The 20,170-nt window shown below is 33.0% G+C and overlaps 1 protein-coding gene across 9 annotated transcripts in view; it reads left to right on the plus strand.

Annotated features, from left to right (window-relative positions):
* LOC134855423 (uncharacterized) overlaps nucleotides 1-20,170 on the plus strand; it is a 103,194-nt gene that overhangs the window by 40,069 nt on the left and 42,955 nt on the right. For 4 of the 9 annotated variants that reach the window (XM_063871971.1, XM_063871950.1, XM_063871986.1 and 1 more), the window contains one exon: nucleotides 14,927-15,324. In XM_063871971.1, coding sequence (XP_063728041.1) covers nucleotides 15,168-15,324 — 157 coding nt within the window. In that variant the 5' untranslated portion in view covers nucleotides 14,927-15,167. Of the gene's footprint in view, nucleotides 1-3; nucleotides 33-745; nucleotides 1,147-11,279; nucleotides 11,515-12,461; nucleotides 13,091-14,926; nucleotides 15,325-20,170 lie in introns of those variants that run through there. The other 5 variants (XM_063871958.1, XM_063872008.1, XM_063872001.1 and 2 more) reach the window with 5 other exon arrangements.

Below are 20,170 nucleotides of genomic sequence, written 5' to 3' on the forward strand. Positions count from 1 at the left end.
TTGTTGTTAGATTGTGCCTTGGAACTTTTCCGGTTATTTTTCATTGATTTTTTGAGAGGTAGCTCTATTTTCATGTCATTATCTTTTATTTTGAATTTGAAATGAGAAACTTACCCTGCGAATAATTGATTTTAAGACAGCTGAGCACTCGAAGGATGTTTTTCACCTTGAAAGCTGATATTTTTTCAGGCAATATATTTCCCCCAAAACAAAGAGGCTCACTCAGACAATGTTTACACACAATTCCATAAAATAGGCAAAGGTCCAGAAACGCATTAGTGCTAATTTGAAGTTCCTTTACCCCCCAACCAGACTCAAAATTTGTATATTTTGGCGCCAAACGCGCTTTCAGAAAAACTTCAGGGCTGATGGGCCAAAAAAGATGTCGCAAGGAGGTCAAATCGCAGAAATAGTGGGATAAGTTTATCCGCAATAAAAAGCACGATATATTTAGATGCGTGAAAAGCAATTCACCTGTGTTAAGAAGCTGGACATTGCAACTCAGATAAGGTTTTCAAAACTTTTCACGTTAGAGCTAATCCTTGTCTGGGAAATTCGTTATTAAAAATGGATATCTTATTTAAGCATAAAAATCATTTTTGCGATTGAGGATATTTGCTGTTAATTTTGCTTTGGTTTGCAAAAAGAAAAAAATTGATTTTAGTATAATACAACTTTGGTCGAGCTTTTTCTTAAAATTTATACAACGAATCTCTTCTTTTAATCTTAAGGCTTATGCCGACTTTCTTGTAATCTTTCTTTTTTCTGTTTTAATTCTCTCCTTAGTTCAGAAATGGAAATAAACCAGAACAGGTCAATCTTCTGGATCCAATAGCAGATCAGAGCAAGCCAAAATTCGAAAAGGTTGTTCCGATAATCCCACTATCAGATGTTACTACCCATTATAAATAGTAGACCGAGGAGAGATTAGTTTCTGTTATTTCACGCCTTGATTGGGTTGGATTTGTCTAATTCTTTCAATATGTTACCCATTTATCAATCATTGGTCTTTTATCTCCATGACATTCTTAGATTGACTTAAAATCAAAATCAGAGGGACCGCTTTCCTATTCAGACTCTCGAAATAATTCTATTAGTAAAAAAGGCTTGTTAAACTTGGAACTTATATCTCTATTCTGAAGAAAGGTAGGACAATTTTTTGTGAAAATGTGTATATTTCAAAGGACATTTCAAACTTTTATCTGCGCAATTTTGATTTTGTGACCTTGAGACTAGCATTTATTGTTAGACACGTATATAACCAGTTCATTTGCCCGAAAAGTCAAAGCGCTAATTGCGATTGAAATAGCTAGACATGAGTTTTTCTTTTCCTATAACCAGATGTGGCCAATTTAATATCTTAAAAGCTAAGGATTTATATTGATTCTTTTTTATGGAAAACATCTTTTTATTCTTTTTCAGAAGTCTTGCGACTGTTCTGAAGTTTTTGGATATCTAACTTGTTTCTAGCAAGGTCAACTTGATTACACGGAGGGGCGGATCTAGGATTTTTTTCGAGGTGGACGGATTTTCAAAAAATTTCGAAATTACTAAATTGATTTTCTGAGCTCTCCTAAATCACTGATAAGACCCCGCTTTGACCAAATTTTCTGCGCCTTTGAAAAAGGCCAAAAAAATTCGAAATTACCAAATTGATTTTCTGAGTTTCACCTGAATAAAGTTAGCTTTTTTGGTATTTTAGCTCTTTTTGGAATCAAAAACTAAAAAACTCAATAGAACTACACACACAAAAAAAATATTTTTAAAAGTGCTTCCAAAACTCCCAAAGTTCTTAATTTACTATGACTGTCAAAAAGTTCTTATCTTTAGTTTTTTTGTTCCGATCTTTTTTATCTTACCATGCAGAACAAACGACAATAGTTTGAAGAAGATTTTTGTTTTCTTTTTTTAAGATTAGGGTCAAAAAATTCTAAACTACTTGCACAATAACAAAGCTGTGAGAAAAACGAAAACAAAAAACCGCAGTTTCTCAAAACCAAAACTGAATACAAAAAGATCATGTCTGAAAATAGTTCACTGCCAACCTGCCCAGTGTTCTCGAAATGAATAGGTTGCAAAATACTCAGCAGGAATTGCAGCAAGAAAATACAGCATTCCTGCTTTTCGCTCGCAAGAACATTGCAAGATCTCCATTTTATATGCAGACATTTAGCGAAACTTGCTTTCATTCGCAAAAAATAGGCAAGATGTTGCATTCTACAAAAACAAAACTAGAGATTTTGCTTGCTGTTTGTGGTATGCTCAGTGCTTTTTGTAGTTTCTGCTAGTCTGAAGCACATACCTAGCAAAACATTACAGCGGAGGTTGCTTTATTTCGAGTCCCCAAATGAAAAGGAAACATAGAAAATTGCACCGAGGCAGAACCAACGTTCGTAAGGGTATAAACTACAATTTTGAAAAGCTTTTCCAAAAAGATCCATTAGAAAAATAATGGGAAAAATAAGATATGCGATTAATCAGATTTTTTTTACCGCTGATTAAGCCTGATATAAAATATTTTCAACCTGATTTGACTGCTTAGCTGTTTTTGAGTTTTGGCAAAAAAGGCAATATTCAAAGGGGTTATCAGCTCCTAATCTTAGCCCTGCATCACGTCAGGAATGCAATTCAAAGTGGGATGAACTTGTTCTTCGCTTGATACAAGATGAGGAAGTCCTCTTTTCAATAAAAAAGCTGACAAGCATGTAAGTAGGATTATTTTTTGAAGTTTAAAATCTGAACGAATCAACCAAAATAAGAAAAAATTTACAAGAAATGTTTTTATCAGTTTTGTCTTGGTAAACAAATTTGATGTTTTGAAGCGTGGTACTTCTTCTTCATCTTCTTTGTGGTTTTTTGACTACTCAAGGCATAAAAAGAAATTAGCTTGTTTTCAGAGAGTGTCTTTTCAAACTCCTAACTATTTCCAAATTATAAGGTTGAGCTCCACTGCAATTTGGTTAATTAAGAAAGCTGAAAAAAAACCCGATAAAATGGTCTCTTTCTCCCAAATGAATGAAGGGCAGCTTGTGAAAAATCTAACAACGTTTTTTCAAGCCGGCAGTTTGTTGCTAATTTATCTACAATCTTCGAAAACTACCGAATTAGTTTTTGTTTTTCTTTTTGAACAAGGCCTATAAGCACGCAAGACCAGATGCTGCGACGCCAGATATAGAAATTTAAATTGAAGATATCTGATAAAAAAAAATATTTTGGTAGTATTTTCACAAGCGTCCTTAGAAGGACAATTTTTGTGAACTTATCATCTCGGGATCATCGCAAACAATGATTCGTTTGTGATTAGTTGGTTCAGTGTACTGGATAGGGTTAAACAAGTGAGAGATCACAAAAAACTCGTTTTGCTCAATGAGGATGCGTGGGACTTTTACATCCAACTGTTTCCGTCTGTTTGCAGCCATTCGAAACTATTTCATTTTAGATGGGAGTGTGACTTGATTCGCCGTAGCATCTGTTATTGGCTGTACTTTCCATAAAAGTGTTTGGCATTTTGCAAAAATTCTTCTCTTGCTTAAACTTTTTCTCGTTAAAATATCATTCGTGGTGCGACGCTTTGAGAGTTGGCTCATTCTTAGACGAAACCAAAAAAGACCCAGTAATAGTTGTTTTTTGGTGTTGGCGTTTAATTGTGATTTGAGTATAGCATAAATTATTTGTCAGAGTGTTTTCATTGCCAGAGATACTCCGTCAAACTGTTTTGAAACAGCAGAGGCAGTTGAGTAACAATATTGGCTCATAAAACGTTTAACTGAAAACCAACATCATGGTTGTCGATAGGAGCCTTTCGATGTTAAGGTACGAAATAGAAGTTGAAATACTAAAAATTTCATATTTTAAGTTGTGAAATATAATGAAATATAATGAAAAGAGGAAAATATTATCTGTAAAAACTCGTGAAAAAAAATCCGGTTTCTGAGCTGTCCCCCAAAACATTGAAAAAACTTTATTTTGAATCAATTTTTGCTTCGCACGAGAGTTTTTGAAATAAATATTGGCCAAAAACGGCTTTTTAAATCAATTTTTGCATCGCACTCTATTTTGCACTGTTTGCTATGCGATTTATTTGCAAATTGAACTGCCTGGAGTTTTGCTGTATGCAAGGATCCCCTCTAATGAAGATCGGGAATGCTACAAGCTGAATTAACTAAATTGTTTAAAAATGAGTTATGGCGCCGAGTGATTTATTATTTTGAGCAACCGGTTACACAATCATGTTTTTACGTTTGTTAAGGAAAAAGATTGACTAAATGAGAGTCAAGCTGTTTAAAAAAAACTTTTAAAAGCAAATTGAAAAAAGAGGGAAACAAGATTTCAAATTAGCTTACAAAAATATCTGACCTCTCGCTTTTTTGCCGCGTAAATCCGCTACTATGCATAAGACATACGAAAAGCTGGGCACTTTTCCACTCTCCCACCGTGTCATTTTAAAAAAAAAAGTTACTTTTGCATGGCTAAATGCGTGATTTGTCATTGAAAGGCATGAAGGACAAAGTATGAATGGTTTATTTGTTCATCATGAAATTTTTCATGCCATTATGACAACATTAAAACAAGTTTTCAGACTTGAAAAACAAATCCAGGTGGGGGAGGGGGTTGTAAAAAGCCAGAAGTTGCTGTTTTGTCTCCGATTTGTCCCTTTAATATTGATTACTTGCAATCAAGTCTGAGTTACTGTTCTGAATTTTAATTTTACACATGCTGATACCATCATTGAAGCCAATTGATTACAATTTATTGGCGGGTACATTTTGGAGTTCGCTAGACCATTGGGCTGGAAGCTTCTCCTTTATTTAGACCTAATATGAGCAACTGCTTTTTAAATGTAACCGCTCTTATTATTTAATACAAAACCTGTTCTAATAAAATTACCGTAAAAGATTTTAAAGGCGGTTTTGGCTCTTAGTGTCAATAGTTTTGACGTTTGAGGTGTCTTAAGGAGATTCAAAAAAATATATATCGAAAAAATTTGGAATAAAAGAGAATAGGAAAATCCACTACTAATACTATGTCTCAAAAAATAAACAATAATATAACAGCTGTTTTTACAACTTCAACGAGTTTCCATACAATCTGAAAAACAAAATGACTGCTCGTGTGAAGGCGACGTCCTGAACGTTCCGGCTGCTCAATAACCTCTATGAGTAGTGTTCGATTACAAAATTATGAAATTTAAAAAAAATGATTTTTTTTAATTGTGATTTTCTTTTGAAAATTATATCCCTGCACGCTGTTTGAAGGACAAAGTGACAAATTTAGCAATGACAGACCTCATTTTAATTTGAAACAGCTTCATGAGCCGGATAAAATAGTCGTACCTTACGCGTTGATAGCACGAAGTATACTGCCCGTTAATTATTCCAAAATGGTCAAATTGGCAGTATTCCAATCCTCATAATTTAAACTCATAAACATTAAAACTTCAGAAGACAAAAAATTTGTTTTGTGAAAAATTGCTATTTGAAAAGTTGAAATTTGCCTGAAAAAACCAGCTCGAGCACAATATTCCATAAGTTTTATCAAAGTTGGAACAACAAGATTTTTTGTGTCAGGGTGATGCTATGATTGTTCTTATTACCCTTGAACGGCAATGTTTAGGTGTAATTTTATCAATGAAATTAAGTAGGGTTTCCGATTTATTGAACACATTGACCGGCGTATCAAAATCCATGGAATAGACAAAAATAGCTCCAGAAAATTAAGAAAAAACATCAAAACATTGTACTGAGTTTATTTAAAAATTCAAATAAGTTTTTTAGGTGTTTTTAAAAAAATGTGACCTCATTTCTTTCACGCGAGCCAATTTTCTTTAAAAAATGCTGAAAGATTTATCATAATAATGTTTTTTTTTGGTCGTGAATTATACTAAGCTTTTAGAAAAGGAAACAAATATTGCTTAAGATAATGAATCTATTTGAGAATTGAAAATCATCAAAGTAAAAATTGAAGAATTAATATGAAATTGCAATCTGGATACAATCGATAAACTTATACCAAAGTAGTATATGTTGGGGTTGATCAGGGGGGGAGAGGTGCCGGCGGTCTCCCGTGTTTCAAGATAGGGAATAGATTTCCGGGACTGCTGGCTATGTTTTAAGAAGCCTATTCCCTGTCTCAATAATTATCCAGCGTTCCCGGAAATCTCTTCCCTATCTTAAAATATTGCGTTTTTTGTACAAACAAAAATTTTTATATTGACTTAAATTGATAGCCGAAGGAAGAAAAAAGAATCAAACGTGGCGCTATCTAGAAAAACCTGCGAAGTGGCAAGTTTATTGTACAACTAATTTCTCAGAAAAAAAGATGGTTTGAATCGTAAAAACGATATGCCTCTTTTTTTACTAGGTTCTGTTGAATAATATCAAGGAGATTGCAGTCTGGACTGGAAATGCTTAGGACCGAAACTGGTGGCATTCCTGTTTTTTTAAAGGCGCCAAAATAAAAATATGTTGACGGTGGAACCAAAGAATCATATACTTTTCAAAGTTTTCAAAAAAGGCTCAACCCCGGCAGTTTTGGTTTTTTCAAAATTGGGTCTTTCATTTGGAATTTTTTTTTTGCAAATTCATTTGATCAACGTAAAATATAGATTGAAAGAACGTTCTTTTGAAAATCTTTTCTCGCGTCAAAAAAACTACATCTGCCCCAGGATATGTTTATGAAACTTAAAAAATTTTTTCCAAATGGAACAACTAATGCGCAATATAAGGCAATAACAACTTCGAGATATTTTCAAACAGCATACTGGAGTTGACAAAAACGCTAGTCTTAGATTTTTGAGAACCCATTAAGACTCCTTAAACCTCTAATGAATTATATGATGAGCATTGTTTGTATAGAGTTCAACTCAGTGATCTTCAAAAATAGTTTCACAGGTTTTGAAATAAGAAAAATGAATAGTCTTGTCTCTAACGGTTTAAAAATTTCGATTATTTGAATCTAACTTGACACCTTTGAAGATATAAAAGATTGAAATTAAGATAAGTTTAACAAACGTAGCATGCTGTGAAAATTGGCACCCAAATTAGCAGTGGCAGGAGTCTAATTTGACTCTGAGCCCAGGTCCAGCAATCTTTGCACGTCTCCGGCAAATCCTAAAGAGTGATTACAAAATCTTAATCAGTAATCTTTGCTATGTTGGATTCAGTTAGTGCCCTTTTGGATAAAGCTTTTTAAGCCGCAGACCACCCCACCGCTGCTAATAACAACATATAGGGTTACTATTTCAATATAGGGTTACCATAATTATTCATTGGTTACAATTCACTCTTTTTTTATTATATGGATTGGATGGACGCCATTAGGCTGCAAGAGCCTGTTTCGGGCACATTAAGTCAGATATAAGACGGCAGTTTTTCTTTTTTTTTCATAATTTTTGCATTTGATGTTAATTGATCGAAGACTAGAAAGTGAAAATCAAGCACAAATACCCAGTTGATATGCAAGTCGCTCAAAATTTTCCAAGCGCAAGAATAAAAAGTAACAAGACTGCTCGTATCAGGGCGAAGCCCTGAATGTTCCGACTGCCTTTTAAGGTGAAGCAGTAATAACATTGAAAAATTAAATGTAAAAAAAAATAAAATATTTTTTTTCTAAAATTTGAAATTTTTTTATGAAAATCATCCCCCCACACGCCATATAAAATACAAAAGGATAGATTTAGCTCCTTGTAACAAATCAGTTATGGCAAATAAGCTTCTTTCAACCAATTTGGAATGATTTCTAAGACAGATTATCTCTCCGCTTACGCGTTAATAGAGCGAAATATATCGCGCGCTAATTGTCCCAAATTGGCCAAAATGGCAATCTTTAAACCCCCATAACTTTACGAAAAATGATCACAGGTGAAATATCTTTTCAAATTTAAGCTCAAGACAACCATAGCTTTCGAATGATAAAAAAAATTCCGTCAAAAATGGCTAGTTAAGAAGTCGAAATTTGTCTGAAGAAAAAAAACCCACCCCGAGCACAAACATTCCGTTACTTTCGTATCGAAAGTCGGAACAAAAATTAAAAATTAAAAATTTCAAACCGATTTTTCGTGATAACATTTTTTTAATAAACTTTCAAGGTAGTTTGAATCACAATTGCAAGTGCTTCATTTCGATATATTACTATGGCCATTCCTACAGTTATTTGATGACGTGATTTCGCGCTCAAAAAAAGAACTACCTCAGACGTGATTTCGCGCTGTGATGACGTAATTTTGCGCTTTAAAAATAAGAACTACCTAAGAAATAAAGTTTTTCTCTATTTTAGTGATAGGAGCAACAACACAACTCATTCTATTTAAAAAAAAAATCAGCCAGTTAATTAGAGTTTCAAAAAATGTTGAACGTCTCTATTTTTCAGCAAAAAATTTCAAACAATTTTCGTCCTGGCTAGATCTTACATTATACTGTTTTATTAATATATGGTTCCATGATCTGAAACTTTTAAAAAGAAATATAATATGAAGTTAATCGATGTAAATTTTGTCATCAAGGCTATTTTTAGATGTGACAAACATCAATCAAGGAAAATTAGATCATGAAGTTTAAACAAGACTGCTCGTATCAGGGCGAAGCCTTGAATGTTCCGACTGCCATTAAAGGTTTATGGAGCAGTAATAACATTAAAAAACTCGATGAAATAAAACAAAATGAAAAAAATCTAAAATTTGAAATTTTTTAATGAAAATCATCAACCCACACGCCATATAAACTGCAAAAATATAAATTTTGCTCCTTGTAACAAATCAATTATGGCAAATAAGTTTCTTTCAACCAATTTGAAACGATTTCTAAGACGGATTAACTCTCCGCTTACTCGTTAATAGTGCGAATTATATCGCGTGTTAATTGTCCCAAATTGGCCAAAATGGCAATATTTAAACCCTTATAACTCTACCAAAAATGATCAAAGGTGAAATATCTTTTCAAATTTGAGCGTATGACAACGATAGCTTTCGAATGATATTTAAAAAAATTCCGTCAAAAATGGCTAGTTAAAAAGTCGAAATTTGTCTGAAGAAAAAGAAAACCCAACCCGAGCACAAGTATTCCGTTACTTTCGTATCGAAAGTCGGAACAAAAATGTGAGCAAACTCCGTGACTCATTGTATTTACGAATGTGCATGTTTCACTCTCTTCACTTTTGACCACACTCATTTTGTTTCAAAGAAACGCGCCCGAATTTTTATCAGCAGAAGTCCAAAACAAATTGGTTTTGAACAAATTATATGCGATGACATAAATGGATTTCGAGCAAACTAAATGCATTTTATTGTTCCGACTTTCATAACGAAAGTAACAGAATATTTGTGCACAGGGTGCTTTTTTTCTTCAGACATTTTTCGACTTTTTAACTAGCCATTTTTGATCGATTTTATATATCATTCAAAAGCTATTGTTGTCCTGAGCTTAAATTAGAAAAAAAGTTACCTGTTATTAGTTTTTTGCAAAATTATGGAGGTTTAAAGAATGCCCTTTTGGCCAATTAGGGACAATTAACGCGATATATAATTTGCGCTACTAACGCGTGAACGGAGATTTAATCCGTCCTAGAAATCTTCCTAAATTGGTTGAAGGAAATAATTTTGCCATAATTGATTTGTTGCTAGTAGCAAAGTCAGTCACTTTGTACTTTATATGGCGTTTATATGGTTTATATTGTACAGTATTGGCTTAAGCTTCTAAAATTTGGAAAGTGTTTGATGTAAAAAACTGATCTATAGTCACTTCAGGGAAATTTCTCTGCAAAATAACAGTTTCTGGAGATTCTTTGAAGAATCTACAATATCAGGCTTTCCTGGTGATAGAAAGTAAACTTAAGTGAAATTTTAATCAAATGCTAGTCTTCAGATTGACGTTTTGAGTCAATTGTGTAAAGCAAACAAGACTGCTCGTATCAGGGCAAAGCCCTGAATGTTCCGACTGCCTTTTAAGGTTTTATGGAGCAGTAATAACATTAAAAAGTTAAATGTAATAAAATTAAAAAAAATTTTTTTTTAAATTTGAAATTTTTTATGAAAATCATCCCCCCGCACGCCATTTAAAGTACAAAAAGATAGATTTAGCTCCTTGTAACCAATCAATAATGGCAAATAAGCTTCTTTTAACCAATTTGGAACGATTTTAAGACGGATTAACTCTCCGCTTACGCGTTAATAGCGCGAAATATATCGCGCGTTAGTTGTCCCAAATTGGCCAAAATGGCAATCTTTAACCCCCCATAACTTTACGAAAAATGATCACAGGTGAAATATCTTTTCAAATTTGAGCTCAGGACAACAATACCTTTCGAATGATATAAAAAAACTCCGTCAAAAATGGCTAGTTAAAAAGTCGAAATTTGTCTGAAGAAAAAAAAACCCACCCCGAGCACAAATATTCCGTTACTTTCGTATCGAAAGTCGGAACAATAAGAAAATAGGTAAAACAATTTGGAAAATCAATTACGCTGCTTATAATTCGCATGTTAGTTGATCTGATAATTTCTTTCCAGATCATGTATCGACACAAAAAAATTTGGAAAGCATACATTAGAGTTTCTTATCATAATTTGAATAAAATAGGTACAAAAAAGATAGATTAAATTTGGTTCAAACCGATTAAAATCCTTTTAAAATCTATCAAAAACTGAAATATAAAGAGACAGAGAAAATGAAATTAAATCTATTTAGAAACGATACAAGTGGATTTTGTTCCAGTTTTGAAATGAGATAAATTTCAGTCAATTTAAAGATGCTCCAAGCCTGTTCTTTGGATTGTATAAATGATCGTAACCCATTTTTCTCAGTGCGGGTCGAACATGTGAGCAAAGTTCCGTGACTCACAGAGCCTGCATATAGTTGCATTATACTCTACTTACTTTTGAGGACACTTTTAAACAAATCAGTAGAGTGGTGTTAGGATAGGCGTGGTGCAAGAAAAAACTTCTAATCCAAGAAGCTTTCAAGTTTTAAGTTTTAAGTTATAAGTTTTCGCCATAACCCGAAAATTGAAATGGCGACCTTTGAAAAAACTTACAACCTTTGTAAGTTGAAATGGCGACCTTTGTTAAAAAGCTTAAAATAAGCCTTCCACGCCTCTGAAACAAATTTCGATGCTATGATGTATATTTTTTGGTTTGGCTTTTAGCCATATTCATTTTATCAGGTCCTTTATGTTCTTTCTTTTTTTTCCTTTATTTAAATTTTTAAAAGCAACTGTTGAGGTTGAAGTGCATTTTTGAAAAGCATTTTGTAATAGTTCAAAGGAGATCTTGATTCAGTTCCGTCAAAGTCATCCATCTCTGTCACTGGTATTCTCTTGTGAAGATGGTGCCTATTTTTCTGAATGAAACTCTGAATCAAACGTAACGGCTAGCTTTTCCAATAATGAGAGACAGAACGGCTGTCAAGAAATCAGTTCAATTCGGGATTTAAAAAATTGAAGAACACCATATGCAAACCAAACTGCCTATATTTAACTGCGGTCGCCTCAATTCAACTTTTCTCAACGTCACACAACGCCGAAGGTATGTCAACCAAAAAATTTCATAAATATTGAAATTTCGTTCTTTTTATTTTCATTCTAGAACTCATAAAATATTTCCTGTCTTAACTTTTTTTGAGCAGGGCTATGATTCCCTTTATACTTATTGATAAAAATTTCAAAATATTTTGCTCAAAATTTTTCTTTAAAGATATTTTTTTCACGAGATCTTTCCTTGATCGCAGTCTCAAAAATATTATTTTTATATTCTTATTTACGACATTTATAAGATTTGGGCAACTGGTCAGCCAATCTGTACTATAGCGGTCATTGTTTTATAATCGAACCCGTAAAAATTGTCAGTCCCATTTTTTTTTTCATTAAAAAGTAAACATTCTCCACAAAGATATACTATTATATTTCTTCTAAAAATATTGCGCGCGAACATAGTTCTGCATGAAGAAAAATAATTGTTTGCCTTTAATAACTTTGGACTTTCAAAATCTGCGGTCAGTCCAAATAAGGATTCGGAAGGAAGTCGCGCCGTTAAGTTTTAAGGTTAAATAATCCGGTCGTCTGGTGATTTAATTCCGGTCAGCGTTTTATTCTACATGGGTTTAATTATATTTCAAATAGAACCAAGCAAGATGGAAATAATTCATACTAGTCAAAGAAACCCCCATGAAGAATTATGGACGCTCAAATGTTTTCTAATGTTAAGCATACTGATGCTAATGTGCCTTCGGGCCGCTGGGTTGTCACTTATTTGAAGTTCAAACAGAAATGATTACATTTTGTTTTAAAAGTTGGGTGTTTTTGACAACATGGCTGAATGATAAATGCGTTTGAAGATTAGGTGCTAAGAGACTTGTTTCACCCTTGATTACTTTTGAGTCCAAAATACTTGGGGAAAAGTTGACATGATTTGTTTCTTCCTTTTTTGATAAGTTATCGATTGGTGCTATACTTTATCAGAAACATACTTTCTCCGCAGGAATTTCTTCGATGTTTCTCCTGAATTTTAATGTTAAGAGTCTTTAGAAGTAATCTTGAGATAAGTTGCCTCCAATTGGTTTCCAAATCTATTTGAAGAGAATTCAGATCAAGTCGGATCTGCATTAACCATTACCCCGCACTATACCTATTGGGCGAGAATGTAACCGTGTTGACAGTTATTTACGTCTATCTTCAGCGTCATTTGCTTAATCAATCATGCACCCTATACTGACGAGAGACAGACGCGCGTCATTTTCTACCAATAAAAACCAAGGAGGAATAAGCATATGCTAAATTAAGTTTACCGGAGAGTACTTTTTGCGGTTCTCTTTAGTCTTCGAAAACTCAAATCAATTGACATCTGGCCAAAACTTCGTAAATAATTTTCCGAAATTTATTTCAATTAGCTGTATCAAGCTTCTTTGTTAATCATTAATAGTAAACGCTCCCAAAATTTCAGTATATTTTCAGTAATATTTTGATTCACTGGTCTGACACATTCATTTTTATTAGAATTTTCTGGATTTCCCCTGTGTTTCAAATATTCTACCATCCGCTCTAGCGAACATTCTTCAGAAAAAATTCATTCATTATTATTTCATTTCTGCTGCAAACTCATTCAGGTATTTCCGTAAAGCTTGAATTTTGGTTTTTCAATGAAAATGTTTTTCACTTCAATTTACTGTACTGTAAAAAAATTTCGCTGATCATACAGTGCTGATTTAAACTATCCGGAAAAACGAATAAAATTGAAATTTACATTGAGTTTTTCTCAAATTGGGTTGACGTTAGGTAAAAACTTCGGCAGAATTTTTATGGTGCAATTTTTTTGGCCAAATATGGACCCAAAATTTTACCCCAAAAATGGTTAATTATTGTTTTTTTTCAGTCAATCAGAAGTTACGCTACAACTATCGGGTCAATCACTGCTAAAATTAGTTCAAAGTGAGCCTCTTACGTAGCCAAACAAAGGGTATAAAAAGGGTTTAACCTCGGGTACAAATTTTATTTAGTAAAAAGCACATTTTTGGCTATAAATTATAAGAATTTAAATAATAAAAGTTTTTGGAGATTATATTCATTATAAACTTTGCTGGGCTATGAAAAAGGGTCACTTTGACAAAGTGTCAGCAGTGATTGTCTCGATATTTGTAGCGTAATTTCTGATTGACTGAAAAAACAAATAATTAACCGTTTTAGTAAAAAAAAAATTTGGGTCCGAATTTTGCCAAAGGTATTGCACAATAATAATTCTTCTGAAATTTTAAGCAATTTTTGTCTGCTTCAACTTTCACCTAACATCATCCCAATTTGAGAAAAACGCCATTTTAATTTTCAAGTTTTATTCTTTTCGTCCGGGTAACTTAAATCAGCACTGTATGCTAAGCGCTATTATAAAACTATAAAAATTGCTCTGAAATAATCTCAAGTTTGCCGGATTGACTACCATACTTGATAGTATTACACAATGTCGCAAGCGAATTTCAATTTCTTCCAGATGGTAGAAAATTTAGCGGTAAGAACGCTAAATTTTGTGAATAGTTTCTTTTTGGGGATAAAAACCAGACCGGGCTCAAATAATCCCATTACTTTTTTCAAAAACCCAAACCGAAAAGGTCAATATAAGCAAGTTAGGTTTTATTGACAGTAATTAAAGTGCGGAACAAAAACATAGATATATTTATTTTGAATCAGAACAAAACAAAATTATTTGTATCACGGCAAAAGTTTTGATGATTGTTTGAGGCACCTGATTTCGCATTGAAAACAAAAAAACTACAACACACCCGAATACGAAGTTCCAGCCCATTTTCAATGGTCGGAACAATAAAAACGTTGACAAGAGCTGTTGCGTTAGTCTGTGAAACTATTTTGATGTACAGAATCTAAACAATTCCAAACAAACACAGATCAACTAAAGCGATTCAAATCTTTTTCGATCGATTTCGATGAACTTTCAGGTGATTTATGTTGAAGTAAGAAAACAGATAGTTGGTAAAGGTTAATTGCAAAGTGTATATCTAACTGTATATCCAGTAATTTTAGGCAAAACCGCACAAGCGATTATAATATGGCCCCTTTTTGGCATTTTCATATTATCTCAGAAAAACCAATCACGAGCCAGTTTTATCAGTACGGAAAAGCATTCCATAGCATCAGTACAAACTTAAATCGTATTAATCCACGCGCTGTGGAAGTATTGTTTTAGGGTTAAGCAGTACTCGAAAATTTTAATTTCCTCTAGCTTGAGGAAAAAATAAACTTATAACCTATATGGTAATCAAAAATTGCAAAAAGCACTCTCGTCCCACAATATAGCCGTCCAGATTAACTACATCAGTGCTCGGAATGCGCTGATGACATCATCAGCTTGTTTTAACTCTAAGGTTATTTTTATAAAATTTTAGCAGTGTGCCTTAAAAATCCAATCACATGGCATGTATTTTTCTGATTTATAGGTCAAATCCACTTTGAACTACTGCTAAGTCTTCGAAGTGTTCGGAATTTGAAGATATCAAAGATTCTCGCAACATCTTGAAGATTGTCGAAATATCTCGAAGTTCAGCGACAATCTTGACGATTCTGGAAATATTCTGAAGATTGTTGCACGTCTGAAGAATCAGATACGATTTTGAGGAACATTCCTGAAAAATCTTGACGCTTCTGGAAACATCTGGAAGATTTTGGAACGCTCCTGAGATGCATTACAACTTGATCATATTCCTAAGTGGGGCGTTTGTTGTTTTGCTGGTGTTCACGATCGGTCAACAGATCAGGATGTTCCTGGAGAAACAGAACAACCCAGTGTCTTCCATCAACGTCATCTACAACCCGGAAGGACACCATGAGAGCTCAGGTACGTCTCAAATTGTTTACAAATTCAGTCAATTGCAATAGTATAATGCAGACACAAAAAACAAACATCTTCTTTGAAACTTTGAAACTGGTCGAATCAACCAATTTTTGATTTTCAACTACTATATTGAAGGGCCTTTTCTTAAGCAATGTTCACTTTTCTGTTGTTTTTGTCAGTATTAAGAGGGGTTGAACCCGTATAAGTATACAGCGATTGTCTTAAGCTTTGATAGGACAAAAATATTCGCGCGTTGATGATACCAAATCAGCCAAACCCGTGTAGTTTTCAGATGATATAAAAAGCCCAGTGAAAAATTGCTAGTTAAAATGCAAATTTTGGAAAAAAAATGCAAAAGTCATATCAGAATACATGTGGTACTAACTTTAATTTTACTGGGTCTACCTAGCGAGCAAACAAAAATTTAACTTCTGATTAATTATTCAGCTAGGTAGCCAGTCTTTTAGGACAGTTTATCCCTAAGGGAAATTACCAACTTACGATCTCTTCGCCTCTTAATGGAGATCTGTTATGGGCGCCTGATTAAGAACCATAGGCATTTTTTTAATTATCTTTGTGCGCTGGGTAACGTTGCCTCGCCTTCAAGCAACAAAACCGGATTATGGTAGGCCTCGAACCAATTACTTTTAGGTTGCCACTCTATTATTAGCCACTTCTTCACCGCTTCCCTAAACACGTTATTGCGCTTAATTTCGCCCGAAAAAAAACTTTGCGCCCTTCCAACTAAAATTGATGTAAATTCTGTAACGATATAATACTGATGCTTTCAAATAATATTTAAAATTTCTTCTATAAAGTTTACTAAAGCTTTCTAAATGTTTTTTTTTGTGTTATCATAAATTAGTTGCTGATGACCTTTATTGTCAATTTAGGGATTAAAATAATTTGATCTGTTTTTGTTTTGAAAATTTCTTGTGGGCAAAAGTTTATCGTTGGATATTTTTTAAAGGCTGTCAATGCTGTGTATATTTGAAAAATACCACTAGTTGAACACTAGTTTTGAGCTCAATAAAATATACAAAGCTAATTTTGTACCTTTAAGCCCGAATAAACACGGGTACCGTTGCAAGCTCTATATACCCTGGTTATAATTTGTGTTTTTAAATTTCTTTAACCCAAAATTGAGTAACTCAAAAAATCATCAGAATTGGTCGAGTGATAGACATATTCAAGCTTTATGTTATTCGCGTTTCAATCAATTTTTCAAAAAAAATTTCTCACTGTTGAAAAAAATGGGTTCTAACTTTGGATTTTTTTTAGCTTGGACTGAAGCCAGAAAGCGAATTAGTAACGAAAAAAGGTCAAAAATAAAAAACAATTAGTTTTTTTTTAAGTTAAAATATTTAGTTTTCATTTGCAAAAAAAAAGTTTTAGAGCTCAGTTTAGCGCTTTTCCGCCATGTAGAATTGAATTATCAAAATTGAATCTGCAAAAAAAAACATTTAAAAAAAAGATTAAAAAGTGATTTTTTTAATGTTTATTAAGAATTTTGCAAAACTAACTGTGGTATTTTGACTCTATACTAACTTAGAATTCTTAATAGCGTTCTAGGAAAGCTTGAATGTATCTGCTCAAACCAAGCGCAAGAGAGCAATTCAAATTGAGGAAAAAAAGATAAAAGTATCGTTTTATTGTTTCATAAATGATTGTGGTCTGAATTTGTCTGGAACTTTCTATGTTCAATTTAAATTTTAGAAAAAATCAACCAGGAACCATAGAGTTTGCTTCAAAATATACGAACAGATTCAGAGTTCAGATAATTTCAAAATGAATATATAAGATTTTTTTCGCTCATTTACAGTTCTTTACATTTAGCTCATATTTTTTTGTCTAAACAAGGTCTATCCAGGAATCATTGTTTTCTATATAAAAAAACTGTTTCCTGTAAGATTATTATCAATTGCTATCCATTTTTGTCATTGCGGAGCACTTCAAATAAGATGCCTTACTTTCTGAAAAATCGATGCTACCATAGAGTCTCCAGTGGTGCAAAAAGAGCATATGAGGGCTCAAGCAAACTGATTGCCAATAAAATTGCCAATAACTTGTATAGCCTCTTGACAATTTTAGGTGTAAAGTTAGGAGGTTTATTCAAAGAAAAAATGCATTTGTATTGTTTGACCTTTTTTCAGACTACAATTTGCATAATAATAAAGCCCATGGAAAATAAGCGCCTAATTTGGCACGTAATGATGCTTACATGACAGTCGAAAAACTGAATTCGACGTGATTTGTTCTGGGATTAGAATGCGGTGATTGAATAGGAAACGTTGCAATCGAACAGACAAAGTATCCGGTAATTCATTTGATTTTCAATATGAAGTGCGAATCAATCTAGACTTTAAAGAAAGTTTTTGACCTGATTATTACTTGCAGTTACAAGCAATAAGTGTGATTGTGATTGGAATGATTTAAAACACCATAAAATATGCGATGACTTATATGCGTTTCCGATTCAAAATGGTTCAGTGCAAAAGCACCGAAGCACAATAATGCAAAAGGTTGAAAAGTATTTTCAAAACACTGTTGAACAAGGACAACAACACTAAAAAAAATCAATGGTGATCGCTTGACTGGCATTAAATTTTGAAAAAAAAAATGAAAATATATCAACTAAAAAAAATTGAATAGCTATATTTATTCAAAAAACAACTGTTATAATCCGTTCAAAGTTGAACTTGCAAATCAAAAAACATATGATTGAGCAATTAAAAAATTAAAACAGTCAACAAGCAACTGAAACTGTTTTTCTTACAAAAAATTTGATCACTTGCCCCCGATCTGTAATGATTTGAGCCGAACACAGATTGCAGCGCAAATTGAGAAAAAGTCGATAAAAAAAGGGTTTTGTTTCCGGTTGTGAAACGTTTTTACGCTACTTTTGAAATTTAACACTCTTGATTACTTCATATTCATATAAACCACAAAAACAAACAAACAAAACCATATTTATTTTGGCTGCCAGAAAAAAATGCGATCAATTTTCACACCTTATTGATTATCTGAACTCGAAAAATTAACCTCATTGGAGTCAGTGGTTTGGTTTCGACCAAGCTTTTTTTCAATGTATAGAACTATTTTTAGTCTGCAGATTTTTTCTATTTGGTAACTCCAACTAAAATGAGCAAAAAGATGAAAAAAAAACAAAGTGATTTAAACAAAAACAGAGTGAATTGTCAAATGAGCATTTTTGATTTGTTATAGTTGACTTGTTGATAGGTTTGTTAAAATTAGTTGAGACGAAACTTTTTTTTCCCGCAATTTGTATATTTTATATTTTTTATTTTAAATCAACACTTTCTAGCTTTACAAGTATATTATTTCAAAAAAATGGGGGTCGATAATCGAGTACCAAGTTTTCCTTTCGTTGGATTAAAAAATGGTTTCGGAGTAAAAAATTTTCGCACTTCATCTATTTTTTCTTTTTTGGAATCCTTATTTCTGCTTAGTTATGTAGATGAGGTGGAAAATTTTTATTTTATATCCCAGCACTTAAACAAATTGATAGATAAAATGACAACTAGCTACAAAGTTGATGAAATCTGGGATAAGATAGTCAATCTAAAAATCATCAAACACTTATATAGATTTCCATGTGTTTTCTTTTTAGCTTGAATTTAACAAAGTTTTTCTCAAATTCAGAGCGATCATCGAATATTTTGCAGTCTGGGACAAAAAAAAACAGAACTCAGTTCAACTTTAAGGCTAGACAGTACCTGCCTAATTTTTATCTAAAACTTGCCGTTTACATTTTCTATTCAGTTTTTAATGAATCACAAAAAAACAGCAACCTCCATGATTGGAAAAACTTTAATCTTTTGCGAACCGAATTGGTCTTTTAAGTATCTTAAAATATGTCGTTAATAGAATAGCTTTCATACAAATTTTTTAACTTTTCGCAAAATACTTAGGTCTGAGAAACAACTTGAAATATTTCAAAAGTCACAGCTTGAATAGCTTGCTGAGAAAAACTTAAACTGTTTCGGCATTTAAAGTTAAAATTTATAAAAACCGATTTAGAACATGGCTTAACTTGAAATTGTTTAAAGTTTCAGGCTTGAATAGCTTGATCAGAAGAGCAATTAATTTTTTGCAAGACGGGTATGATAGTACTTATTAAACATTTGCACCGTTCCTTCTACGAAGTTCAGTGGGCAAGTCTGGTTATAAAGCACGACAGCTTAAAACTTCATTAAAATTTTTATCAGAAGATGTTATTTTTTTGCACAAAATGCTATGGCGCACGTACACATTGGTGCTCCAAGTCAAGCTGTCCGAATACTTTTAACACATTTGCACCGTACGTCAGTGAGTGACCAATTGATTGTTTTTGTTCGCTTTGAACTATAGATACCAGAAGTCTGTTATGAAGCCTAATAGTTTGGAAGGTAGCCAAAACTACCAGATTACCAAACTCAGAGTCTGATTTTTTCCCAAATTTATTCAGGCTCTCGCAGTTTTAAAAATATGCAGGGTTAATTTTGCAAATTTTTCTGCTGCTGGTCTTTGCAAAATTAAACCATAAATAGGATTTCGAAAGGTGTTGCGTAAAAATTTTTGTATTTCTGAGCTTGTTCCTCTCTAAACTTCTTGTAGGAATTTTTGTTGATTAGGAAGCGCAAGAAATTTTTAGGAATATATTAGCGGTGGTCAGTGGCATGGATTAAATGATGGCATGGAATAGAGTTGAACTGATTTGCTTTAAATGCAGTTACAAAAATGCAGTTTTGGGCTTTTTTTTAAAATTGCTTAAGTCAAAATCTACAGTATCACCGATACTATACGGGCATTCATTTTCATCAAAAAGTTCCCGAAGGAACCGTTATGG

Source organism: Symsagittifera roscoffensis, chromosome 1 (genome assembly GCF_963678635.1).
Source record: "Symsagittifera roscoffensis chromosome 1, txSymRosc1.1, whole genome shotgun sequence".
NCBI lineage: Eukaryota > Metazoa > Xenacoelomorpha > Acoela > Convolutidae > Symsagittifera > Symsagittifera roscoffensis.